The sequence below is a fragment of the Podarcis liolepis genome, assembly GCF_965112155.1.
Source record: "Podarcis liolepis genome assembly, chromosome: 4".
Classification (NCBI taxonomy): Eukaryota; Metazoa; Chordata; class Lepidosauria; order Squamata; family Lacertidae; genus Podarcis; species Podarcis liolepis.
Window position 1 is genome coordinate 35,018,426 of NC_139558.1, and position 27,662 is coordinate 35,046,087.

Below are 27,662 nucleotides of genomic sequence, written 5' to 3' on the forward strand. Positions count from 1 at the left end.
CATGCATCCCACCAGGCTACACAAGTTCACAGGGTGTAAATGAAAGCCTGAATGTACTGTAGTCCAGATTTCTTGTATGAACAGGTAGTGCCATTGATAGAAACAGAATAGCTTTCTTTAAAAACACCATGACGATCAACCTTCTTATCTGCAAATGTGTGTGCATAATCACAACAGAGAAGCAGAAGAGTTACAGACTTTTTATTACATAGACTGGGTTCAAATTTCATTTCTGCTTCACAAGCAGACTAAAAGAAAACAGCAAGTAAAAAATTGTCCTCATGGTAAGAAGAAAAGAATGAACATTTTCTTAAATTTTCCTAAGCATTTTTCTTATATTTCAATTACCAGGGTAGTCAGTTAAAAAACAACAACAGCCTACCCATTAAGAGTCGAAACATTGCATTATAATTTTTTAAAAACCTGTTTTAAGCTTCTTTTGAGGGAAGCAGCAAGGAACCACCTAATTGTGTCATGGGTGCCACTCATTCACAATTAGGACTGCCTGTGTTCTATTTGCAAACGAGCATCTCTGTGCCTTAAGCAAAGTCTTCCCTTTTCAGATTACAACATGATTTCTTTTCTTTTTTTTACAGAAAAGGCACTGCACTGTTTTTAATAGATCAGGTTCATAGTGCAATATGCCACTAACACACACACACACACGCACATGAACGAATGGACTTCCTAACAGAGAAAGAGAAACACTTTTTGTTCTGATGCAAGCATCACATGAAGAGCTTTCACTTATGGCAGGCTCATTCATCCTCCTTGGTTAAGAGAATCGTAGCTTAAATCCAGACACCATACAGCAAGGATGGAGCATCTGTGAGCTTGCAACCCCTATCGCCCCTGACCACTGGCCTTAATGTTTGGGGTTGATGGGCCCTGGAGGACAGGAACCCAAAACAGATTCCATCAATACTTCTTAATGTATAAGCTGCATTGCATTCATTCAACACTGTCTTCATAGTTAGAGGAATGTCACCACTGGTTTAGTGATGCTTTCCTCCAAGTAACGTCCAGGAGTTTATAGAACTAAGAGTTAAATTTTAAAAATTAGGTGGTGAACGGATCGGACTTTTTGCTTGTAATACAGCCAGAGGACTCTTAACAGAAATTCTCAATAAGAGATTAAGAGAAATGCACAGACTGCTTCTTTCCCCTTTTAGACACAGAATAATTTAATAGCAAACTTTACTTGCAAGGACGATTATAATTTTTTTCTTTTTAAATATCCCTTGAAATGTCACGGAGCTTTGTTTTTCAACAAGTCTCAGGAAATAAAATAACATTTGTGGGTGTGGTCACAACATAAAACATACACCTTTGCACCTACATTTCTTCAAGTATAAGTCAAACATTGCACCCTCTCTCAGTGATGACCGACCTCAACATCTCCTGCGCTTTCCAGGCTGAAAAGCTTTTAGTGGTTCTCAATTAGTTTAAACCACCATTACCATTAATTGCCTCTTCTCACGAGGTGTGGCTCAGTAGAACAAGGCTCTTAAAACGTGCTACTTTTCATTTCAAGTATTCTTTTTAACAACAACCTGACCACTTTTTCACTTGTCAGGCATCTTCTAGACATTTGCCGGCATCTTGAAAGAAATTAAAGAGAAGAGATTGGGGGGGGGGGGCAAGGGCATCTTCAGACCTTAATAAAACCACTTGGACAACAGGCATGAATTCAGTTTGATAAGCCTCTCTGCCAGCTCCGAGGCCTGCAGGCATCTTTGATCTTTGGGTGTTGGGGGTCTATTGCTGCATTTTTACCAAGCCAGTCATCATGCATCCAGTGGAAACACTAGCCGGGTGCCTCTGCTCATCACCTCAGGCGCTTCTGTTCCCAGGTCACGTTCCAGGGCCTCCTCTGAGCTGCTTTTTGTCTTCCTGCCATCAAGGCTGGTAACAGCAGCATGTGAACCCGAGGACCCGTTAGCAGTTATTGTCGTGTCCCCGTACGTCAGCGTCAGGTCGCTATCATTAAGGATAAAGTCAGAGTCTTCATCTCTAAGCTGCTCTTGGTTCTGCAGAAGAAAAACCACACAGATTTCCCAGTGTAAGTTGGTGCAAGTTACTAAAAAGCAAAACCAAAAATGCTGCGGATTTAAGACAAACAAGGTTGTGACTGAAATCTTGAGCACAACTAACACACCAGTTATAAGCAATCAGTTGCATTCTTTTAGAAGTATCTTCACATTCAATAGCTCTAGAAAGAAGCGGTTTTAATGCAAAGATATTGGGGGGAAGAGGGGTCACATGTGCCAGCCAGAAAGCTATAGACTGCCCATTTATCCTTTACTCTCATGCCTGCCACTGGTATGCAGAGTCTGACAACTTATCAACAATCTGATAATGCAGAGTACATCCAGCTTTGCTGAATTGTAGAGTTGGAAGGGACCATAAGGATCATCTAGTTCAACCCCCCTATAATGCAGGAATACGCAGCTGTCCCGTACAGGGATCAAACCTGCAGCCCTGGTGTTATCAGCACCATGCTCTTAATAGCTAGCAAAGCCCAGTTTAAAATCAGCTGAAGCCAGAGCTCTTTGTCAACAGTGACAAACATGTCGGCAGCTCCAGCCTCTTTCCACACCTCAGGGCTTTTCCATGTTATCGAGTTTAAGTGAAATTGTTTCTAGTGCCCACGCCAGAGTTTCTGACAGTGAGATGAAAGGGATCTAATGGTGTTTGGAGCAAAGGGAAGGGGGAACCATTTGCAAAGGTAGCTTGCAGACTAGTGGCGCCAATGCAGTTCCAGGTAAAAAAAAGGAGGCAAGTTAGGAGATAAGTCGTCTCCTGAACAATTCTTTCCTTTTCCGAAGAGAGATTTGGGGAGACTTTCACACATTTTGGCTTGCCAGATAAAACATTCCTCCCCCTGCATGCTGTCCCTGGGGGTTCTCCTGACTGCCCCCCAGAGCCATTTTTTTTGGGGGGGGAGGGGGGGATGCCACTGCACAAAGAGAAGTCCTAGTCCTTCTGCTGATAGGGCAGTTGCATTTTCTTGGACTAGAATAGATGATCCTCAGGGTCCCTTTCCAACTCCAAAACTCTAGGAACACATGGTTCTCCCCACCAGGAGTACTTTGCAATAAACAGGACTTTACCTCAACCCATGTTCTTTACCAAACATTCCCTTTGCTAAGTTTGATTTATCCTAGAACAAGCTATAAAACTGCAGCCAAGTGGGACACAAACACCACTTGCAAAAAACACACCCTCAGCTATCACCAATACACCATAACTGACAGCGTTGCTCAGGATTATGCTGTCTTGAGGCGGAAGGGACAAGCGAATACTTCAGATGGAGCTCAAGTAATCTGAAGCATTCTTTTGAAAGAGGCCAAAACACGGATCCCTGGGGACTTGAAAACCATCCAAAAATAACCCTAAAACGGCCTCTCGATTCCTTCCTTCTCAAGTGAGTTTAAGATATGCTATCTGCAAGAATATGTTTGGGTTCAACTTTTACTCATCCTGTTAAATATATATTAAAATATATCCCCCCCCCCGGATGGAGGCATTCCAGAAACTGGGTATGTTACAGTAGCCGCATGGACATTTCCCTTTATATATTCATATGTTAACTCCTCATAGTAAGCCCTCAGTGAAAGAGAAATGTTTTAGCAGAACTGACACTTCAATGTAATTTTTTAAGTACTTAATCTTCCTCATTAAAGAAGAAAAGCAGGGGCTGCAGTACAAGTCAATATTCTAGGAATCCCACAGCTAACGAAGGATTGAAAACCTGTGCCATTTTTGGGACTAATGAAATCGACTCATGCAACTCAGTTCCCAGTCTGTGGAACGCAGTCCAAGCTAAATCCTACCTGTGCAATTTAAAGCTCTTGCAGAGTTTTCCCCAGCTTCCTGTTAGTTTTGTGCATGTACACAAACAAACCTCAGCACGAGACCACAGATTTTGGCTGGCCTTGGTAGCTAGCTATTGTTTGCTGCTATCTTCTCCACTCCCCCAAGCCTCTCGCTTTGCATTCAGATCTGCAGGTGATCAGATTCCACCTTGCTGCTTCAAAAGCACAGTTACAAAGGGGAATTTGCCATGCTTTGAACGCTTTCCAAGGCAGCAAGAAAGATTCTCAGCACTTTCGAGTGCCTTCAAATCCCAGCAAGTGAGAGAGGCTGCCTCCCACCCACCCGAAACATACCAGAGGACGTGTGGGAGGGGAAGAATCTGCCTCGCTTGCCCTTCACAGAGCAAGTAGAGTCTCCTTTCCCAACTCTTGAGTTCTCAGCAAACTTTGAACCTCACCTAGAGCAGCTCACCAATTAAGTCACTTTTTAAAAGCTAAACACATAGCCATGGGTATGCTACATGACTGAATCCCAATTGCAAATATTTACACCGATTATCTCTCAAATCCAACTGAGGACCTTAAAAACAGCAAGACCTCCTACACAGGGATGTTGTGGAACTCTGTGAACAGAGTCGCTTATTCCAAAGTTTCTCTCGTGTCACTGTGCAAATCGCACAGAGCATCTGCTGAAAATGGTCCATTCTTAATAAGGTGGTGCCACAGAGGACCCAACTGTCAGGGCTGGAGTCAGGTGCAGGTCAGCAATAAAACAATAAATCAGCTGAGGCAAGTGCAGTTGACTCTTTAGTCAAGGGAACAAACCACAGCTCACGTCTCAGAAACACTTTCCAGGAGATCTTGCCCCAATGAAGCAGTTGTAAGGACCGAAGGCTTTCTAACACTCCTTCCCCAGGAGCCTAAGGCTTTGCCTTCTTCCTCTCATTCCTCTGCCCTCATCATTCCTCTGAGTGTTCTAGGAGAGCAGGGAGTGGGGAGCTGGCTGCAACAGGAGGGGGAGACTCCCCGTTTTCTTCCACAGCCTCTTGACCCCCCTCTTCTTCAGCCTCTTCCTGCTCACTAAACACTGTCGCCTCTCCTGTTCCCGATACCTCCCCCCTTCCTGCTTGCTCCTTCTCCCTCTGACCACTTGTCCCACCACCAGTCCCCTAGGTCTGAGCCTTCATCCCTTGTGGGTGTCTCCCACCACTCCTCTTCATCCAGCCAGTCTTATGACGTCAGCATTCTGAATTATTTCCATATCTACCCAAAAGAATGTAAATCCATGTTCCTCCAAAAACCTACTGCACTCAGGTGTTCCTACAGTCACAAATATACCAACAGCAACATCTCAGATAGCATTTATTGGAATGTATCAGAATACGTGTTGCTTCTACCACATTTCAGAAATGGAAGAGCACTGCAGTGTGCGCCCAAGTTTTTTTTACTGTAGCTAAAGAAAACACGTTTGTTAACTCAATGGGGAAAACACACTGACCTCATAAACCTGGGGAGTCGTTAAGCAACGCGCTATCAAGCCACACCAACTTGGAAGAGTCGTAACGAGCGGAGGGCCACTGTGTGTGAGAATGGGCTTGAGGTAACTTTTAATGCATTGTTAAGGAAAAGAAACACGCCTTAGTAAAAACAATTTAAAAAATAATAATACTTCTACCCCGATTCATCATGGCTATATTCATTTTTTTAATTGCTTTTGTAAACAAGTTTTTTTTAATTAAAGTTTTCTTGGTTTACAAAGTTATGAGCAATGTCTCTTCTTTCAAGTTACATTTTCCATAGGTCAGTTTCATTTGCTGAGATATAAGCGTTACATTAGGGGGAAAGGGGGGGAGAGGTGGAGGGGGGAAAGGCGAGTTGGGGTGGGGTCGGGAGGCGATGTTTCTAATTTGCTTAATGTATGTGTGGGGTTTTGTGTCAGTGTCGTTTGTGCGGGTTCTCTTTGCTATTCGCTTGTGTTCCTTTGGTGGTGAGAGACATTGGGAAGACCTTGGGCTGTGTATGTGATAAAGGGGAGCCATACCGGGGTGAAGGTATCTTCTTCTATTTGTCCCCGTGTCGCATGCCATTATTTCAAAGCTGCCTGATCAGGGGGCTTAGAGGCAGCCGGCGTGTTCATGCAGAAAAAGCTGGACATGGCACCTGGGCAACAGCTTTTCCTTGCAACACACAGATCAGGGCGCTGTGTTGTGCAATGCTAGTCTGTTCCTGGCATTGGCTAGCATTAACCTCACTCTTCATGTGCCCTGAAGAACGAGACGATGTGCCATGCTCTGTGTTGCGACACTGGCTTCATGAAGCCACCAGAGGAAGGCTATTTCCAGATTTCGTTCCGCATGTGAAGATGATCGTGTGACTGGGGAAGGTTAGGGAGAGAGGTAAAGGGTAAAAAGGTTGGGATCGGGAAAGTCACCTGGCTCTTCTGGTTACCCGAATTCTTCCTGGCTGACTGGCCTTCTGGGAAGTAATCTTTTACTTGATGCTGGCCTCTGGCAACTTCCCCCCTCCCTCCATTTCTTGGAGTTTCCTATTGCTGGGAACTGCTGCTGGTTAGGCCATTTGTGAGTTAAGTGGTGCCTTCATTTCATGGAATCATTGAGTTGGAAGGGACCCTGCGGGTCATCTAGTCCCAACTCAGTACCACACCCTAACCAACTGAGCTATTTGCCCATTGCTCTTGCTGGACCACTCTCATCCTAGCTGTCCACTCTCATCCTAGAGACCAGCTATAAAGAGCCAGTGGCTACCTCTTGTTCGAAGCGGTTTCTAACAGCTCAAAAAGGATACTTGTGGTCAAAGCTGTACCACAGCCTGAAGATCCAAACACTTTCCTGTTTTGTCCGGTTCCTTCTTTCAGCATCTGGACCCTCCTATCAAGAAGAATAAGAAGAAGACCAGTGTTCTATATAGAAATACAAAGAGGTGAACCCTTTGGCACAGCAGCCCTTGAGCTTTGCTGAGCAATTGCCAGTGAGTCAAGCAAGAACAGCTTCGCCCCCAAGTGAAGATGGTAGTCTTCACTTTCGTTGGGCATGGAAAATGGAAGAGATGGTGACCATGGCCATATGGACCTACACAAAGGAGGAACAGATATAGGATGTTTCTTTACTGGGCATTAGGTCTGCCCCTTATGCTCTCCTTCATGCTATGTTACCAAGCCTACACATGTCCCCGATCACATGTTATATGCCAACCTGCATTGTAACATATGTACCTAGAGGTGCGATATTTGTTATCTACCTTGGGCCCGGAATCATGGTGCTCCAGGAGGATATTGCACTGCATTTTAACTATCAAGGGTGGAAATTAGCAAAAAGATTACTGAGCATATTTTGAATGCAATAGAACTCTGTTTATTGTGATGATGAATAGGGTGCTGGAATGGACAAAAGCACCAGAATTGTTACAGAGAGGAACCCTTTAGCCCAGTTTGCCTAAATCTGAATGCCATACTTCCCCATTTGGTCTGGGCTTGCCCCTAATTGACCTGAGCATTGTTTTGTTTTCTTAAATATCCCCCAGGGTTGTCCCAAATCCTAGCAGTAGAAAACCCCCAAAGACTCCACATCCTTTTTGCTACTTTTGCGTCTCTTCTATATAGGCATTTGCTATGCCCCTTTAGTAACCAACAAGAAACTGGTTTGAATGAGCTCAGGTTTCCAGTAATTGCAACTTTTGCTCTGATTTTCATGTGATAAAAGAAAGTAATAAGAGACCTTATGGACTTTGGCCTCTTGCATGCAATTAGCACTTGTGATTTGTCGAAGTACGATTCCAGCATCTCATTAACCTATGGAGAAAGGTAGCTACTCACTCCTTGAAGGACTTGAAAGCTGTCGTTGGTGGGTGGCGGGTCTTGATCTGGATCAACTCCAACTCTGCCAAAGAACAAAACGAAACAACATCAAGGGGAGGATGCAGAACACTGTGTGCTTACGTGAACTTGTAATGCCCTTTAAACTGGGCTTGGCGCCATTGTAAAAGGGTGGCTGAACACTTTGTTTGCGGTGCAAGAAGTTTCAGAAAGATTATTGTAATCTACAGGATTCTTTGCAGCCATTGTCAGGATAAGCACCATCACACCAACTACTGCAAGTTGAACACTGCTGCCAGACTTCAAAACTCTGGGCAAGGAATCACTTTATAAAGCTGCAGTAGCATTTTATTTTGGAGAGAGAGAATGCTGATTATCATTTCCGCTAGCTTGGAGCATCACATCAGCTTGTTTTCCTTATATGATGTAATAGGTAGATTACAATTCCTCTGTTATGTTATGATGGGTTCACGACATATTTATTTTCTTATATTTATATCACATGTTTCTTCTGACGTAAAACCATATCTATATCTATATCTATCTATCTACCTACCTACCTACCTATCTCCCAGGTAGTCACCCATCCAGGTACTGACCAGACCCATATCTGCTTAGTTTCAGCAAGATGTACTTAAGCTTCATCTGCCCGTTTTGTTGTTGTTGTTGTTTTTGTTTGTTTTTTGGCCAGTGAGACAATGGGACATTGGTATAAAATCAGGGTTTCCCAAACTTGGGTCTCCAGCTGTTTTTGGACTACAACTCCCATCATCCCTAGCTAGCAGGGCAAGTGGTCAGGAATGATGGGAATTGTAGCCCCAAAACAGCTGGTTTGTGACAGTTTTGAAGGTTCAGATACTTTGGGTGAAAGGAGCCGCAGGGCAAAAGCAGAGAGTTAAGATCCCGTTGCTTAGAAACCCAAGAAGAGATCAGTTTGCAGAAGGTTACAAGAGAGCAAACCACGAGGAAGTTGTTTTTCAAAACAGCACACATTTTTAAAGCATGGAAAGACAAAGCCATCAGTGACCAAGCAGAACACAGCAATTCCAAGTATAGGGCAAATATGGTGTCAGTTCCCCTGCTGGATAATGTTCAATCAACCATATGTCCCAGAAGGACAGAATAGGACAGTTACAATTCCTGATTTCTCCAGCTGAAGGTTCTCAAGTGGCAGGACCAAAAGAGAGTAGTTTTTTATATATAGAATACCCTTTGGCACAGCAGTTCTTGAGCTTCGCTGAACAATTGCCAGTGAGTCAAGCAAGAACAGCTTCACCCCCTGCAAGTCCCAACTGAAGATGGTAGTCTTCACTTTTGTTTTCTTAAGTACTGTCAGTACTGGTCCATAGAAGACTGGATGCTCCCATACTGCATTTGGAGGAAAGAGGCAAGGGTATGCACTTGCTAAAATCACTATGGCAAGCTCCTCGTGTTGATGCTTTTCTTAGCGTACCCAAGAGAGTAAAATCCCTTCAAACAACAGTTTGTATTTCCAAAAAGAAAAGGGGAAAGAAGCCCTCACTTTTTCACATGGTCACATCTCCAATTTCCCTCCTACTTCCCACAATTCCTTCATTGCCTGAAAAAGTATCTTCTCAACTTAACTTTCACATCCCTTTCCATTACGCAACTGCTATTTCTTGAAAGCACACGACTACCTTGTTACAACAGCTTCGCTGGCTACCAGTCTGTTTCTGGGGACAACTCAAAGTAGGGACTACTCAACTCAACTCAAAATAGGAACTACAAAGCCCTTCAAGACTTGGGACTACTCTACTTGGTTATAAATATGGTCATCTCCCCACATCAGCCTGTCCAGGTTTTCAGGTGTTCAAGAGAAACTCCTCTTCCTGTCCCACCAAAGCTTGATGCATACTTGGTGGACGCCAAATAAAGGTGCTTCTTGGTGGCAGCTTCCAAACTCTAGAACTGCTTCCCAAGCAAAATCTATCTAACCCCTTTTCGGATGACCTTCCACTCACAAAAATCTGCTTTGGAAGGTTGAGGAAATCTCCAGAACAGCAGAGGGGGGCAGCAGAGGAAAAGCAGGGATTAGTAAAAATCACTTTATCTTGTTCTTACAGCAGGAACCTCCACCTTCCACAAAAGGAAGGAGATTCTCCATTCATGGAAGGGGAACGCTGCAAACAAACACCTTTCACTTTTAAGTGCCTGGAAGTCTTTAATTAAATGCAAATTTAAATAACAATTCCCTCCCCATGTTTGTCCTTTGAAAATGGAAGTGGGTATTGCATCACATACAATATTATGCAACCACTCCGGTGCATAATGACTCAGGGCTGCAATACCTCAAGGACTGCCTCTCCTCATATGAACTGACCCAGACCCTGCAGTCATCATTTGAGGCCCTCCTTCATGTGCCTCCTCCAAGAGAGGTCCAGAGGGTGGCAACATGAGAACAGGCCTTGTCTGTGGTGGCTCCCCATTTGTGGAATGCTCTCCCCAGGGAGCTTCATCTGGCACCTTTGTTACATATCTTTAGGCACCATGCAAAAACATTCCTCTTCTCCCTGGCCTTGGCTAATTAAACAACCTATGGCCTTTTAAACTGTAGGGGGGTATTGTTTTTGTTTGGTACCATGTTAAGTATTGTTGTGTTTTTATATCGAAGTAGTAATAATAATAATAATAGCCTATTGTGTTCAATTTTAAGTAAAACAAAAACAAAACAAGCTGGTTGCACCCCAGTACAACATTCATACAAAAAAAAATATCTTAATGCAAATATTTGCATTTGCTTAGAATTGATGTTCCGGAAGAATGTTATTAGAACAGTTACTAGGTAGATAAAGGTAAAGGGACCCCTGACCATTAGGTCCAGTCATGACAAACTCTGGGGTTGCGGCGCTCATCTTGCTTTATTGGCCGAGGGAGCCGGCATACAGCTTCCGGGTCATGTGGCCAGCATGACTAAGCCGCTTCTGGCGAACCAGAGCAGCGCACGGAAACACCATTTACCTTCCCGCCGGAGCGGTACCTATTTATCTACTTACACTTTGACATGCTTTTGAACTGCTAGGTTGGCAGGAGCTGGAACAGAGCAATGGGAGCTCACCCTGTCACGGGGATTCAAACCGCCGACCTTCTGATCGGCAAGTCCTAGGCTCTGTGGTTTAACCCACTGCGCCACCTACGTCCCTAGTTACTAGGTAGTCAACCATTATGGGCATCTTTTGTGTACACTGTGCTTAAGAAACAAAAGTCAATTTTCCAGATCAGACTGGCTTGCTTTAATACGCTATAATGAAGGATGACATTCTTGGTGCTTCACAAGAACAGCACAGCAAAAGCTCAGGTATTAATTCAGAAAAGTTCTAATTTAGCCAAAGTACGCACCACAATTTCTATCTGAATTGCAAGACTTCCCTGTATGCATGTTTACATTCTAAATCTTTGCACTCCTTTTAACTTATAGGTTAAGAGACTGTAGATAACAACTACTGCATTCTTTCAACCCACATGAAGCAAGGTTTGCAGAAAATCCAGGAATCCTGCGGCATTAAGAGGCAAGACATGCAACAGCAGACAGAGAGTGCATACACCTTAGGTTAGAAAGATGAAGAAAGCCAAGCGTCAGGTAAAGCTCATTACCAATGGAACTATTATTTGTCACCTGAAGTACAGCCAGCGGCTTTCATTCATCTCTTCCACCGATGGAACATGTTCGCCAACTCTAGTACAGCACAAGAATGGAATTTATTTAATTATAGATTTTTACCCTGCCTTCCACCCCACCCCTCCCAAAAAGTTTATTAGGGCAGCTTTATGCACACACACAAACAAACACACCCCCCACACACCCAGCCATAATACTAAAATGTTAAAAAACAACAACAAAAAACACCTCAATGAAATCAGAAGAGAAATGCTAGTGTAATACCAATTCCATCATTCTTCCAGAAATAATAAATGTTTTAGGCATACGTAGCAGGCAACACTCCAGGGTGCAACAACAAATATGAGCTCTCTCTCTCTCTTGTTGCCACTCAAACAAGCCCCTCCCTAGGGCCTCAGCACATTTGCAAACACAAACATAAAAAATACAAGTGTTACACACTTAAAAGGAAAGCCAGAACGTAAGGACAATGCAGCAAACCAGACGCCTATGGCTGCAGTTCCTATATTCTACAGCAGGCATAGGCAAACTCCGGCCCTCCAGATGTTTAGGACTACAATTCCCATCATCCCTGACCACTGGTCCTGTTAGCTAGGGATGATGGGAATTGTAGTCCCAAACATCTGGAGGGCCGGAGTTTGCCTATGCCTGTTCTACAGTCTTCCTCTTCACTCAAGCCCTCTGCTTGTAACTCCTTCCCTCCTGACTCTTCCCTCAGTGCTTCTCTGCCAATTTATGTGAAACACAGTCTTTTCCTTCCACCCCCTCCTTATTTTCCTGGTTGCACTCTCCTTTCTTGACTCCTGCGCCTTCTCTCAAATGCCCTTTGCTTCTCCCCCGTCCCCATTTGTCTCTCCCACTCCCCTCAAGGTCCTCTTTCTCAGGTTTCGGCTCCCTTCCCATGCTTGGGAACCCCAACTCTGATTTTCCAGTTTAACTTCCCCGTTACTGCTCAGTACTGCCATGTGACCATAGCTTAGTGGCAAAACAAGGTGAGGAAAAACAAACCACAAAGAAAACACAATATATATCTATAGAGACATGTGCCCTAACCTTCCTGCTGGTTAAACTGACACATTCAGAAACTGACGCTTCCTGGGGAAGAAAGTTCAGCTAGATGGCTGAAGATTCTAAGAATGTTCTGATAAGGAGAACTAGATTCTGATAATGTATCTTCTTACATGCTAAGATCCCCCTGCTAGATGGATGGACTAGATTTAGATGTGAACTGCTATGGCACAGACAGACCGTGGCAGCCAGGTCATATAGGTTCAAATGCTGGTGTATACTTAAACACAATAGGAGTTTCTTAGTAACTGATAACTAATAAGGACTCGAGAGTATAGCAGTGTCATCAGCAAAGACAGAGAAAGGGTGTAACTGCCCTTCTGTCCCATTCCTTGACCCCAAAGTGTCCTAATTGTATATCGTGTTGCAGATCCCCTGACCTCTTATATGTGAAGGGAAGTATTTGGCTCACGCAAAAATGCAGAAGAGAGACTGAAACCCTTGTGTTCATGGGACTTGGGTTCAGTTAACTGCACAAGCAGAAGCTTGGCATGTGCAATTGCCTCAAAACAGCAAAACGAACCCGAATAAACAGGCAAAACTTGGTTTATAACAACTTGCCAGCTTCCCCCTCCAAGGGCTCAGAACTCCAGTCTCCAGCAGTCTTCAGAGAAACAGTGCCCATGGCCAATGAGCATATTGGTAGAGAAAGCCTCTCCTCCTCCAAGAGGGGAGGTGTTGTGGGCGGGACGCGATTTCTGCATCACGCAGGGGGTGTTACGCCCCCTGCCCCCTCACCTGGCTGGCGCACCACGCCCACAGGTAAGTGCCCAACCGGGCGGCTTGGAGAGGGCAGTGGTTTGCAGTTTAACTTACTGCTGCGCCAGCCATTCCGCCTCATTTTCCGCCTTCTCATTTTTCACCTTCAGAGAAACAGTGCCCATGGCCAATGAGCATATTCGTAGAGAATCATAGAACTGTAGTCCAACCCCTGCAATGCAGCAGTCTTTTGCCCAATGTGAGACTCAAACCCTCGATCCTGAGATTAAGGGTCTCATGCACTACCCATTGGGCTGTTTTTGGAGTTCCCCAGCCTCTATGGGATTTTTTTTTCTCTTTTAAAAAACTGTACTTCTGCAAACCTTGGAGTTTCCTCAACATTACTGATACACCCTCCGTGTGTGTGTGTGTGTGTGTGTGTGTGTGTGTGTGTGTTGCTGTTTTGACTACATAAGCAATGGAATTCACAGTGTAAACATTGAAAATGGAGGAAATTACAGACACTTCAAATGTACCCATTTCCTTTCCATACCCCAATATGTTCCCCACCCCTCTAAAAAGACCAAACATATAATAGATGCTTAAGGCAACTGCTTGTTTCCAAAAGCAATCATTTCAAAAATGAAAGTTCATTTTCGTTAGGTCATAATGAACACCAGAATTTAGCTGCAGTTTAGTTGAATTTCTTCTGAGAACTACCAGGAAAACTAGCTTAGTCAGCTGTTTTCTTCAGAAGAAAACGCTGCCAGCGGTTTTTTGGTTTCCTGGCTCAAGCCCCTTCTCTCTGAAGATGGGTGAACTGCAAGAGGTTTTGAAGACAACCGGATTTTAAACTCTCCTATTCATGCATTACTTAAAATGTAACTGCACTCACTGCATACAGACTAGTGGGTCACAACAGACAGTTATAACCTCGTTACAGATAGCCATGTCACAATAGCCGCATGATCTCATGCATTTATTTAGAAGCTGGGATAGTTCAGTTGGTAGAGCATGAGATTCTTAATCTCAGGCTTGTGGGTTTGAGCCCCATGTTGGGCAAAAGCTTCCTGCATTGCAGGGGTGTTTGGACTAGATGACTTTCCTGGTCCTTTCCAACTCTACAATTCTAAGTCCCACAGAGTCCCAACTGCTAAGTGAAGGTAGGACGGTAGCAATGCATTGGCACTATGTCTCATGGAAGTGCTATCAGTAGTTTCCACATTTGTGCTTGCTAGCGATAGTTTGAGACAGACACTGCACCTTCAGCCAGACATAATTATTCCAGCAAACATTACAGCGTTGGGGAACCTGCGTCTCTCCAGATGATGTTGCTGTCCAACTCCCATCAGTCTCAGCCAGCACACCCAATGGTCAGGGATGATGAGAGTTTAGTCCAACAGCATCTAAAGGGCTACAGGTTGCGTACCTCTGCAGCAAACTGCCAGGCATGCCAAGTCAAGACCAACCTTCCAATTCCTACTGTGCAGAGTCCTGAGCGTCTAATCCTCAGCTATCAGCCACTATCCCACTCTCTTGCAATGTACAGAGAGACATTTTCTGCAGCAGGATCTCGATGAACAACCAACTTTCTTTCACATGGTATTCTAATGTTGCACATGACTGCCATCTCCTGGACTGAAAGTTTCATCTCATGAAGCCTCATCTGCACTTTGCAGGAAAGCATGGCTGTTTAAAAGTTTTATGATAATGCAGATAGGGGCTTGCAATTATTTTTTCTGCAGCTCTAAGGTAAAATTTAGCACACTGAGGTTAGCAGACCTAATCAAAAGGAAGGTATGTTACACTGAACTGTATCGAGAGTTCTAGAATGCTCGCCCAATATTGAAGTACATTCCCATGCCTGTGGCACAAACAAAAGGACTGTGACACTTGTTTCCAGGAAGAGTACCAATATTAAGTTTGAAATCAGTGGCCCAGCCTCTCGCTCCTTCAATTCAGCACAGCAATCAATCCTGACTTAAATATTTCCTATTCAGCATGCTAGGAGCAAATACAGCAACAAATAAGTGTCAGACCTGGTAAACCAGTCAATGTCAAGAAAGCCTACCTAGCACTCTCAAGGAAGAGCTCACATTCCAGTTTCCTACAGCAGGGACAGACACATCCATATCTGTAACTGCAAAGCTAAGACGTTTTCCCCACTAAGTGTTTTTTTTTTTTTGCTTCCCCTCCAGATGGGGTGCATAACCTGGTGCATAACTAATGGTGAACTTGTAAGAGAGAGCCAGGAAACATTCAAAAACATTGCTGGGTTAGGCAAAGGGGTGAGGGAAGGACAGATGTGCAACAGAGGAAATGGCACTTTTGCAACATCTCTGCTTATGATACACTGGCAAGAATACAGAAAACCGAACAGTTCTATTTAGATAGCAGTAGGCTTGTAGGAGAGCCAGTGTGGTGTAGTGGTTAAGAGCAGTAGACTCAATCTGGTGAACCGGGTTCGCGTCTCCGCTCCTCCACATGCAGCTGCTGGGTGACTTGGGCTAGTCACACTTCTTTGAAGTCTCTCACCCCCACTCACCTCACAGAGTGTTTGTTGTGGGGGAGGAAGGGAAAGGAGAATGTTAGCCGCTTTGAGACTCCTTCGGGTAGTGATAAAGCGGGATATCAAATCCAAACTCTTCTTGTTATGAAAAGCCATTTAGCACAGTACAGAACCAGAGTCCTCTTCTTGTCAATGGGCTTCCACAACCCCTATTAACCTCATTGGAAACTTATGAAAATGGGAAATTACTAGATGACAAATTAAGATCAAACAGGATCACAAGAAGTACACTACAAGCTACAAGCAAATTTGCCAATTCCCCAGCATCTGACTACATATTGCTCCCGCGCCAGAATCTGTATGTCGGGAAAGTACAAAGCCTATAAATAATTAACTTGCAATAGAAGAGTAAAACAGTCTCCGCCCCTTGTACAAATGTTCTGCTTGTATGTATCGCCTTACAGAAACGTATCTGAACTGTGCCAGGCAAACAGGAAATAAATGTGTTGCTCTACTGATTGCAGAGGAAGGTTCTTAAATGCCCCACACCCCTTGTAGGATATATGAGCTTCTCATGTTACTTGATAGGCACCAGCATCCCACAAGTTATAACAGAGGATAGGGTTCTGCTATTTAACTGTGGCCACTTATTGTGAGCTACCACGATCTTGGTAACCTAACCCTGCAAAAACCCCACACAGACCTCAAACATGACTAGGTGTTAAGAAGCAAGCAAAATGTTCAACCCCTGAATGAACAGCAAGATTTTGCTGTTATGCAATTCTGTTATAAGCAGTTATTCTCCTATGATGCAAAGTCAAACATCGAATGCATACGGCACTGGTTTTGTACTTATCACGCTGTTCGCGTCATTTCCTTGTTATTTAAAAAACGTAAACGTGACGCTGAAAAAGGTAGAGTTTAGATTCAACATGGGCACCTTATATTTAGCCATGAAAGCATGGGCGTTGTGCCTCCGCCAATGATCCAAACAGTGAAGAAGACAATGAGGAGTGTGGTGGAGAACATCATCTGATGAGAATAAGTTGCGGTGTCTCGTATGGCTAGAGCAAATGCCATGGCTCCTCGAAGTCCTGTAGATAAACAAGTGAGAGGAATGTAAAACCTGACAATACAAGAGCTGTTTTGTATGATACTTCCCCCTCAAACCTAGAGTTGGAATGCTAAGGTGTTTTCGTCCCAAGTCATACAGACTTGGGGGGAGCAGTGAACATAAGAAGCGCATCTAGTCCAGTATGAATCACATGGACCAGCCATCTCTCTCTCCAGGAATTTGTCAAGCAGAGAGTCTTAGCTGCAGACGCTGGGACATTCTGCAAGCAACACAGATATTCTACCGCTGAACTATGGCCCTTCCCCAAGAGGATATGTCGCTTCAGCTAAGTGTTAAGGGCTGTTGGCATTCCATTCCAAAAATAAGCTGTCAGTTCCCCATTAAGATGCCCTAAAATATGCTCTCTGAGTAAATAATTATGTTACGCAAAGGAAGCAGGTTTCTGCTCAAGTCTCTTGAGAGAGGTTGTTAATCAGCGGAGCAACAAGACATGTGCAACTTAGCCTGCTTCCAGGTTTTTGCAGAGTTTGGAAACCTCGACAAAGAGCAGTTGATACAACATCACAAGAGCCACAGGGTAGGGAAACACAAAACCCGTCCTCCCCATCCTGAGCCACTATAAGGCATTTATTTCTTTTTATTATTTTAGATATCCATCCAAGGTGGCAAGCAGCATTACAACTGTATTCAAGGCCTGCTCTGGCTCCCCCCCCCCCACCTCTTCAAACCTTTCTGCCCCTACAACACTTCTCAAGAAGTGGGGGGTATAAATAAATCTGATGGACTTTACATGAAACAATGAAGCTATTTCTAGAAAAAATAGTCACCCTTTGTGAAGTTTGGTGTGTGTGTGTGAGAGAGAGAGAGAGAGAGAGAGAGAGAGAGAGAGAGAAGAGGAGGCCCTTGAGGGTAGGAGGAGACAAGCCCAAATCAATAAAAATAAAAAAAAATACACAGCAAACTGAGGTTTCTCCCCCCCCCCAAAAAATCCTGCCCCCCTCCCACAAAAACCCTGGCTATATATCTGTGATACCTGTATCTACAGATGGGAACTTTGTGTTGTAGATGAGATAAGATTACAAGCTTCATCTTATCGTCTTACCTGAAAACATCAGCATGTGCTGGAAATTCCAGCTGATCTTGTGCCTTCTGCCCAGATTCAAGAAGAATGAAAGAGGGTAGATGTGTGCAGCTCGTCCCAGGAAAACAGCTATCTAACAGCACCTTTTGGTTAAGGATCCAATATTGTTATCTACGCCACACTATGATCAGGTAGTTTCTTTAAACTTAAGTGTTCTGTTCCAACCCAGGAAATACCTTTTTTCCTGTTCTTTCGAAACCTGCTGTTATGTGGCTCCAAACAGGTAAAGCCAGTATCTCTATGCTGTAACTATTGCTCCCTTACAGCTGTCTTTGCGTGTGTTTTTTAAGAAGGGGGGGGGGGGTAGGCAGCCCTTGCTTAACAACCCTCCAGTACAGAGAAGCCTGTTTGCTGCTATTCTGTTTGAGGCACCCTAAAGAAAGAGTTAAGAGTGCACTTAACTCCCACATGGCTTTCCCTCACTGCTGAGTCAAACACACTCAAGTGAAAGTCTGTGTCACCGTCGTTCTTAACCTGAGGTACTACTTTAGCTAATGGGGCCTGCTGCACCGCCACGCAATTTCTGTTCTCATCCTGAGGTAAAGTTCTTAACCCGAGGTACTACTTCCGGGTTAGCGGAGTTTGTAACCTGAGGTGTTTGTAACCCAAGGTACCACTGCATTAGCACTGCATTCATACTGAACAGAGTCTGTGTCACATAAGCATTCATATGAGGGGTAGAACCGCTCACTCCTACAGGGCAAAATTTCTCATGTGGGCACTTTCCTCCTCTTAAACCTTCACACAGGCAGCTTTTGAGCTGTTCCGTAAGGCCAAACAAACAGTGCTTAGAGGAGATAAAACGGAAGAGGAAGAACTGGAGTGGTCTCTTCAAAAACAAGGAAAATTCTTGCTCATCCAGGATAGCTCAGTTAAGTGCTGACAACGCCAAGGTTGCAGGTTCGATCCCCGTATGAGACAGCTGCTTTGCTGGGTCCCTTCTTCCAACTCTGCAATTCTATGATTCTTACTCGTGAACTGTGCATATGTGTGTGAACCTTACCAAGATCCTCTTCACTCCTTAACTTTGGAAGCTGCGTTATATTGAGTCAGGACCATTGCTCCATATAGTCTCAGCACGGCCTACAGTGGCTGGTTTTAGATCACCAGGGTTTTAGACATGGTTCTCTCTCAGTTCATACCTGGAGAGGCCAGGGACTGAACTTGAGACCGCTTGCCCGTTTCACACACACCACATGGATAAAGCTGCTTTCCATTTCTTAAGAATGCCAGCAAAAACAAACAAGAGCCTTGGCCGTTTGCTCAGGGGAAATTCAGTATGTTAGGATATTCCACTGTTATTAACATTCATTGCACAACTTAAAGGATTTTAAGCTATCATCGTACTGAGACAGTTTTTTTAAAAAAAGCCTAACATAAGGTTTCCACATAATATTCTTGTAACGTTATAACACAGGGGCCAACAGAGAAGTCTCAGGTGTGCCACCAAATCAGTGGAAGGTTGGGTGGAAAGTACTGTCAAGAGGAATTAGGTTGCAGTTACCTCAGAGAGCAGAGCTTCGGGTTACAAGGAAGACATGGTTTCTGTGTATGTGTTTGTTCCTCAAGTGCAGCGAGAACTGGCTAATGGGAAGGTCATACCTCTTCCCTCACCTTCCTATTTTCCTCTGCAAATATCTAATTCTTACTTGTTATTTGCACCTCAGGATCCCTGGCTCTAAGCCCCAGAAGTCAGCCTAGTTGAGAGAGCGGTATTCTTACCATGGCATTTGCTGGAAAGTACTACTAGACACACAAGGTGCTAAAGGCCTGTTTTCTCCCTATAGGTGCACAGGTACCTGTTGGGGGAAACAGGGCTTCCCCCTTTCTCGTCCAGTTTTAGTTCCTTTAGCTCAGCTGCTCCAAAGATCTGCCCCTCCCCTTTCAAGACTGGCTTCTCAGAAGTGCAACACCGCCGAGAAACATGTTATAATGCAGAAGAACCCAATAAAGGATACGAAAGCTCCAATGATGAAAATGGGGCTGAATATATGCTTCTGGAAAGTGAAGAGTGCTAAGCCCATATAAGAAAATATGAAGTTCTCAGCCAGGAAGTGCAGCACTTCAAAGAGCTGGAAAGGAAGTTAGGGAAGGGAGAAAAAACATGAAGTCTGCCAACTGAATTCAACGCAATATAGGAACACATGCTTTTCAGAGCAGCCTATTCTGAACAAACCATCTAAAGCAGCGTGCACAACATACATTGTAAAGCACATTTCACTCCCTCTGCCATAAAATCATGGAAATGGTAGTTTGCTGAGGGTGCTGGGAATTGCAGCTTGGCAGTAAACTACAGTTCCCAATTAAATACCAAAGGGGCATGCAGATAGCTGTGGGCACACCTTGTTTTTTTGTTTTAATTATCTGCCCGAGAAGTGTGCGAAAGCACAGAGACAGGCAACTGTATATTTGCTTGTGTAGTTTTCTGGTTTGGGAGAAAATCCAAGGTACTAAAAGATTTTAAAGAAGAAGAAGAAGAAGAAGAAGAAGAAGAAGAAGAAGCCGCCACAAGCTTTTAATGCACTCTTATTAGTGTGGTAAAAAAAAAGCAATGAAAGCAACTACTGTTAATTTCTCAACACACACTTTTCATATTACTGTCCAAAATACTTTCTCTAGATTGTACTAATCAGACTTGCAAGTGCAGGAGTACATAAGACCCTCCCAATTGTGCATTTCACCTAATCAATCATTCATCAACTGTGAGATTAACCATTTCTACCAGGTATCAGCAGCCTTCATTCAAAAGGAATGAAGAGGAGCATGCGTTATTATATATATATAGAGAGAGAGAGAGAGAAAGCAAAACTAAGAAGACATTCTTTCACCTGCTTGGTTCGGCTTCTTGACTCAACAGACAGATTATTGTACGTATAGTGAGCTTGTGTGATTCCACAGAACAGGACAGATACCACGCCTGCCAAGAGAAACAGAACAAGAAGCAGCATTAGGTTAAATGCAGACATCATCTCTTTTCTGGCTTAGTATTCATATCAATCTTCTTTAAATCCTGAAGCATTACATTCTGATATATACTTGCTATCTCTGTGGGTTATCTTTTCCAGTGAGCCTGCCCTGTGTTCCAATGAGAAGTAACGGGGCTTAATTCTGCATCAACGCTTTGCCATCTGTACTGGAAAGGTAGTCCCATAATCCCATGGGTGCAGGGACCAGGTTCTGTTAATTTTTAGGTGAGGGAAATCATTCTGCACTCTTCCAAAGGCAGGCAGGCAGATATATACTCCATGATTCAGTCCTGTTGCCAGGAACAAATCCCAGGGTTGTGCCTCATATTTCTTAAGGGTTTGCAAGATTAAGAGAGTCTCTCTTGGGTATGTTTATATGGAGAGATCAACCCCAAATGGGCTTGGCATGCAAGGGCTTTGCGTGAACTTTATCAGCACTGGCCAAGAACTGGATGGCCAGCAAATCAGCTATTTATATTGGAGAAATGCAAGTAAAACCTGGAAGGCTCGGTTGGTTAGAGCATGATGCGGAGAATGCCAAGGTTGCAGGTTCAATCCCTGTATGGGACTGCTGCATATTCCTGCATTGCAGGGGTTGGACTAGATGACCCTCAGGGTCCCTTCTAAATCTACAATTCTATGAAAACACAAGTCTGTTTTCTTCTAGGCTTTCTGCTCCTTTCAACAACAATGAACACAAGGCATCCACTCCCTTGGCTCCTCTTAAGGTTTATGTGTTGTGAATCTCTCTGCTATAAAGGCAATGAGAATAAAATCTACAGCTGGGAATCCAAAAAGCCGTGGTTTTGCTCTTTGCCACCCAGTGTTTTGTGAAAAGCAGGCCCCTGACTCCATGCTACATTGCAATCCTTTTTTAAACTGATGGGGGGTATCAAAAGCAGACTGAAGAACAGATCCTCATGCCATACCACAAAGTCAAAAACCCACTGGATCCAAACCTGGTGTGGACCTATAAAAATCCTATATTAAATAAAAATAAATAAAGAGCACTCCAACCACCCAGTCATCTGTTGACATTGCAGCAATGAAGTCTTCACATTGCAAAATACATTAGAAAAGCCATTTGTGAAAAAAGATCTACAAAGAGGACATGTTAACAGCTCCGGTCATTAAAAGGAGTTCCATGTCCAGGAAAAACACACGACTTCTACAAGGAGATATATGTCAGGACATCTACAATGTGAAGGCAATCGAGTTTCCAGGGCCAAAAGATAAAGTACTAACTATCATATGTTCATCACTCGTTTCCATGTTACATTTTGCCAAATAGATTACGCCAGAAATCAAATTCATATTATGCATTTATATTATGCATACTATGCAACTTCGTAACATCAGCACAAGTGTAATTTGAAAGGTGACAACATGAGTACCTAATATGTTGCCAATAATAATAATACCAATTACTGTATAAGCACAAAATCTATTCATTCCAGAGCCTGTTAATATATCAAAACATCTTACCTGTAAAGCCACAAGCTTCAGCCAGCAAGAATGTACTCCAAGACATCAGAAAAAAGAGTGCAGTCTCCAGTAAGGGGAAGCAATGCAGTTTTGTGAACTTTGTTACGTGATTATTGTGTTAAGGAATCGCAAAATTCACAGCGTTAGATATTTTCTGCAGCTATTAGAACTCTTCCCAAAGGGTTGAATGTGATGAGTCAGTACTCATGTGATGGTACTGTAGCTCCAAATGCAGACCACAGATTCTCCTTGACCTGGCCAAGTTATAAATGCTTAGAGCTGGGTATTCACCTAAGCCGGGCATAAGGAACCTTTGGCTCTCTCCAAATGTTGCTACATGATACTACAACTCGTATCATCCCTGGCCCTTGGCTGTGCTTGCTGGGGGGCTCCTGCAAGTTGTAGTTCAGTAACATATGGAAGGCCAACGATTCCCCACACCTGATCTAGGCAGCAGCCAAATTCTGATCACATCAGTTTGGCTTCCTTGTCTCCCTCTAGGGCAGTGATGGCCAAACTTGGCCCTCCAGCTGTTTTGGGACTACAATTTCCATCTTCCCTGTTAGCTAGGGATGATGGGAGTTGTAGTCCCAAAACAGCTGGAGGGCCAAGTTTGGCCATCACTGCTCTAGGGAGTCTCTGCTTGTCAACCTTCCTGGCTTCCAATCTCACGGCTGTCTTGCTTCGCAGTTTGCCTGCTTGCCTTTCCCCCCTCATCCCTATTCCAGCATTCTTAGGATGGGAGATTTCGCCTGCAGATGACTACTGTACCTCCAGACTGATCTACCTGTAAAACAAAGTTGTCTATATTTCAGTGCCAGTTTTCTAGTAAAGTGTTTTTTGTTTTTTTTAATGGCATGACGCCCTCTATGATTCTACAGTCAGAAGACCTGAAGATTGTAGCAGATAAGAGGAAATGCTGCTTTCACCAGAGAATGAAGTCAAAAGTGAGTGGGCATCTGCAAAAAAACACACAAAAAACCTGGGAGCATTCAACAGAAAAAGGATATCAGAGCTGTCACAACTCCTGTCACTACTCCCATCATGAATGAGCCGCTAAATATTCCAAGGAAAACACCAACAGATTTAAAAAAGGCAGCTGCATCAAAAGCATGGATGTTTCCTCCCGTGGGCTGATACGCCACAATAGAACTGCAACAGAGGGGACAAGAAGCAGCAATGAGCAAAATATTTATCCCACACAATTCTTCCTCCTTTAGTTATCTTAGGAGCTGCATCTTTCCCATCTATCATCCCAACCACACACAAATGATCTCAAGGCAAATGCAAATACAGCGGTCTTTCCAAGTCTGATTTACAAGACTATCAGGAATTGGTTCATTTTGTATTAATGGTCTTTCACATAACACATCACAAACTCTTTTTTTTTTACTTACGAAGATAGTACAATAGCAACGGCATCGTTCAGAACACTCTCTCCAAACAGCAGTGCATAGAGGTCAACATCAGCATGAAGTTCGTTAAAAATTGCCAGTACAGTGACTACAATTGGGAAAAGAGAAGAACAAGGCACTAAAAATTGGTCTTATTGTATATGTGATTTTGAGCAGGAAAGAAACAGCTCTCTGCCGACTTCATATGCAGTGAATGTTATCAAGCTATAACACAACCATGAAACCAAAGGTATTTAATATAGGTTGGCAGTTGGTGAAAGGTCTAATCAGTACTACTTCTTTTTTTTTAAAAAAAGAGGTCCCAGTATTTTTATCTTGCCGTAGATGCTGCGAATGTCAGGACAAAATGGCTGCTATGGGCAGCAGAAAAGGAGGTGATAGTACTCAATACTCTTGAGTAGTGACGTGAGGTGAAAATATTCTCCGGAGAATATTCTCAAGAATATTATCTGCTAGAAAATTCTCTGGAGAATATTCTCCACAAACTGTAAATTCTGTGTCGTCTACACACTGCTTTAAATGTACACACCTCAATAAACAATAATATTCAAGAATATTATCCAAAAGATTATTCTCAAGAATTTAACATCTCTACTCATGAGTACAGTCACACACACAAAAGTACCGGGTCTCCTAAACATCTATCCAAGGCCCAGTTCCTACATTCACTTTGAATGTGCTCAAGTTATCACAAGGCAACTCAGTACCTTGTCAGTTCCCACATGGGGAACATTTAGTCAGCAAACGACCTCATGTGGAGACATCTGGCATTATCTCACTGAGTACATGGTAAACACTTACTGTTGCCACAAGGGGGTATTGCCTCTGCAATAGTGCACCTTTCCTCTGCCCTAGATTTAAAATATGCATAGCCATGTTGGTTCATTGCAGAGGGGGGGACGGGACACCCCAAAAACTACACTAAGGTCTTATTAAAGGTAAAGGGACCCCTGATCATTCGGTCCAGTTGTGGCCGACTCTGGGGTTGTGGCACTCATCTCGCTTTATTAGCCGAGGGAGCCGGTACAGCTTCCAGGTCATGTGGCCAGCATGACTAAGCCGCTTCTGGAGAACCAGAGCAGCACACGGAAACGCCATTTAGCTTCCCGCCGGAGCAGTACCTATTTATCTACTTGCACTTTGACGTGCTTTCAAACTGCTAGGTTGGCAGGAGCAGGGACCGAGCAACGGGAGCTCACCCCGTTGCGGGGATTCGAACCGCTGACCTTCTGATCGGCAAGTCCTAGGCTCTGTGGTTTAACCCACAGCACCACCCGTGTCCCAAGGCCTTATTAGGACCAACCAAAAAGCCACGAACAAACGTTTGAGTTCTCCAGAATTCGCCACAAAGTTCTGTGTTAAACCCAACGGCATGGTAGGGGGTGATGGTAATGGGGGAGGGGACAAGACAAGATAGCATTGCCCCCTCCCCAAAGTCTGCAATTTTGTCTTAGAATGGAATGCAGGCATGGCAGCAGGCATAATTTGATGCACAATGCACCCTATAATATTGGCACAAATATGAGGGGGAAAGATAATGTTCCTGCTTCTTTCCACCCCCCCCCCTCCAATCCTCTCCCACAGCCCATAAAAAGCCCCAGAACAAGTGTCAGAGGAGGCCATGACGAGGTTATTTATAAACTGCCTCAGTTTCCACAAAGGGCCATGAATGCCACTCGCTCCTCCTGCATAGGTCTCCTCATGCTTGTCTGACAGCGTGGAAAGAATCCATACAAGCAGATTCCCACATTGTTAGGGATACAGAAGAGGTCCCCCTCCACCCAGGTCTATACAAACTATGGTTGGGGAGAGATAAGGAAATGCTTGTATCACTACCTCTGCAGGACTGTTTTTGGCAGACAGCCACACTGCAAAACTCCTTGTGCATTTTTCATTTTTCTTAGCCATTTTACCCCATCTTTTAAGGCTCCCAGACAGGAAATGTATACTGCATTTAAAAATAATAATGCCATCAACCACACTTCTCCTATAGATTTTTGTAATGAGTTTATACTTTAATCTTCCAATTCTTACGCCTTATAGAAGGGGGAAAGACATTTCTGTGACACGGGAAAGATCAGACACAATTGCCTAACGCTATTTCTTCTCATCCTATAAACAACAACAGTAAAAAGGAAAAAAAGGTGTAATCAAAAACCCAATGATTTTTTAAAACTGAAGTCTATACCTGGATCAGTAGCAGATATAATGGCTCCAAAAAGGAGACAATCTGTGTAGTAAAACTTATCAGAGAGCTGCCCCACAAGCTTCATTAGTTTTACAACACCATACATAAGATTCCTGGGAGGAAAAAGAAAGAAGAATTCAGTGAAGCATTTAAACCAGATTGTTCTAGATTATATTTATTTTTTAAATGTACAATATTTTAATTTATCGTTTTTAAAAATTACCTGCCCTTCATCATGACAAATTTTAGAATAAACTATTAAAATAAGTTTAAAAATACATTGCTGTCAAGAGAATAGCGTGAGTTTCTCTTTGAACTGACTTTATTACTGATGACAAACACGCAACCCAGTGTATACATGATTATTTGAGAGGTAAGAGATTACAGCATCCAAGATATTCTCACTGAACTTGCTGGACAAGCTAAGGCACAACAATGGATGATAAAGAGATGCCAAAATTACATCCCACGAGACTAAATGGTATCTCAAAACTCAACTTACCCAATGATGAAACAAGAGACTGCAGTTCCTAGGAAAGCATAAACCAGAATAGACCCCAAGTTTCTGAAGAAGTGCCTCTGTAGAGGGGGAAAATGGGTTAGGCGCAGCCATATAGAAGCAATGCTTCTCTAACTCCAAAGAATGCAACACTCTCAGTGCTCTAGTTAAGTCACATTCTATTCTGAGAACAGAAAAATTCCAACTCTCCTGTGCGATCATTCTGAAATATAGGGAACATTTCAAAAGCTTTTAAGATCTTCTGAGGAGACCCTGCTCATTGTTCCACAACAAGCAGTTTGTTACTTGGTGACAATGAATAAGCGGGCTTTCTTGATAATAGCACCCACTCTATGGAATGCTCTCCTTTGAGCAATTCATGAGGCAAAGTCAGTAATGATCCTTAAACGCCTCTTAACAAATTTCTTTCCTGTACTGTTTAATTTTATTTATGAGATACAGCTGCATTTTCTTTTTCTCTCATTTTTAGGAAAATTCACTGGATGTTGTGTTTTTATTGTGAGCAGCTTAGAGATTTTTGTTACAGCAAGTGGCATAATCTTTTAATAAATAAGTATTGGGGAGATTGTTATTAGTCTTGTCCGAGTCATATTTTGATTCCACGTACTTTGGGTATAAATGGCTCAGGCTGGCCATCAAATCAAGGCTCAAAACCCCAGTGCCTTAGGGAATCATGCACAGAACCCCAGACAGAGGTGTGGAAGAGACAAGGCAAGTATGGAAGCTGTGCCATTCTGTACAGTGTGGATTTACAAAGGCGTTGTTTAAATGCCTTGAGTTTGAGCAAGAGCAGGAAGAAGTTTGGTGGAGAACTTCTTCGTTGCTCCATCAGACAACTCTCCAGACAGGATCCATCTAGCCCAAGCAGTGCTTTGAAAAGCTTCCTCAGCAAGAGACCACTCTTAGAGGAAGCTTAATGCTTCTCTCCTAGCGTTCCAAGAAACACTTTACGGGCTCTTCAGCTCTTGTAGGGAAAGAAGGGTACACGCAGCTCAACTTGGAAAGGGTAGCCCCTATGTGATTAGAGGTTGCTGCAACACACCCTCAGCTAATAACCTAAGCAACACCCAGTGGGTTGATGGTTAAAGCCCACATGGAGCCATCTACTGCGGATCAGGCCTACCACTACAGCAAGTTGGACAAACACAATAGAGTAGCTGTCACCATCCCCTAGGCTAAACAGCACGTTTGGTTTTTAAGTATGTGGGTGCATGGGAAAGAGATTTAATTGGGGTACCCAGTGAAACTCTGCCAGATTCCCATCTCTAACCACCCAATGAGCCTGGAGGGCTAGCATATTACCTCTCAG

The 27,662-nt window shown here is 43.6% G+C and overlaps 1 protein-coding gene across 2 annotated transcripts in view; it reads right to left on the reverse strand.

The window, feature by feature from the left end:
• Positions 1-185: 185 nt before the first annotated feature.
• SLC9A7 (solute carrier family 9 member A7) overlaps positions 186-27,662 on the reverse strand; it is a 56,304-nt gene continuing 28,827 nt past the window's right edge. The window contains exons 4-17 of one of the 2 annotated variants that reach the window (XM_083501919.1): positions 26,336-26,412; positions 25,834-25,946; positions 23,628-23,733; positions 23,241-23,382; positions 22,231-22,336; positions 20,608-20,696; positions 19,738-19,851; positions 17,741-17,852; positions 16,504-16,657; positions 11,285-11,344; positions 7,651-7,714; positions 6,624-6,706; positions 5,317-5,422; positions 186-2,030 (exon numbers count right to left, since the gene is read on the reverse strand). In XM_083501919.1, the coding sequence (XP_083358045.1) occupies positions 1,788-2,030; positions 5,317-5,422; positions 6,624-6,706; positions 7,651-7,714; positions 11,285-11,344; positions 16,504-16,657; positions 17,741-17,852; positions 19,738-19,851; positions 20,608-20,696; positions 22,231-22,336; positions 23,241-23,382; positions 23,628-23,733; positions 25,834-25,946; positions 26,336-26,412 (1,569 nt within the window). In that variant the 3' untranslated portion in view covers positions 186-1,787. The remainder of the gene's footprint in view (positions 2,031-5,316; positions 5,423-6,623; positions 6,707-7,650; positions 7,715-11,284; positions 11,345-16,503; positions 16,658-17,740; positions 17,853-19,737; positions 19,852-20,607; positions 20,697-22,230; positions 22,337-23,240; positions 23,383-23,627; positions 23,734-25,833; positions 25,947-26,335; positions 26,413-27,662) is intronic. The other variant, XM_083501920.1, reaches the window with a different exon arrangement.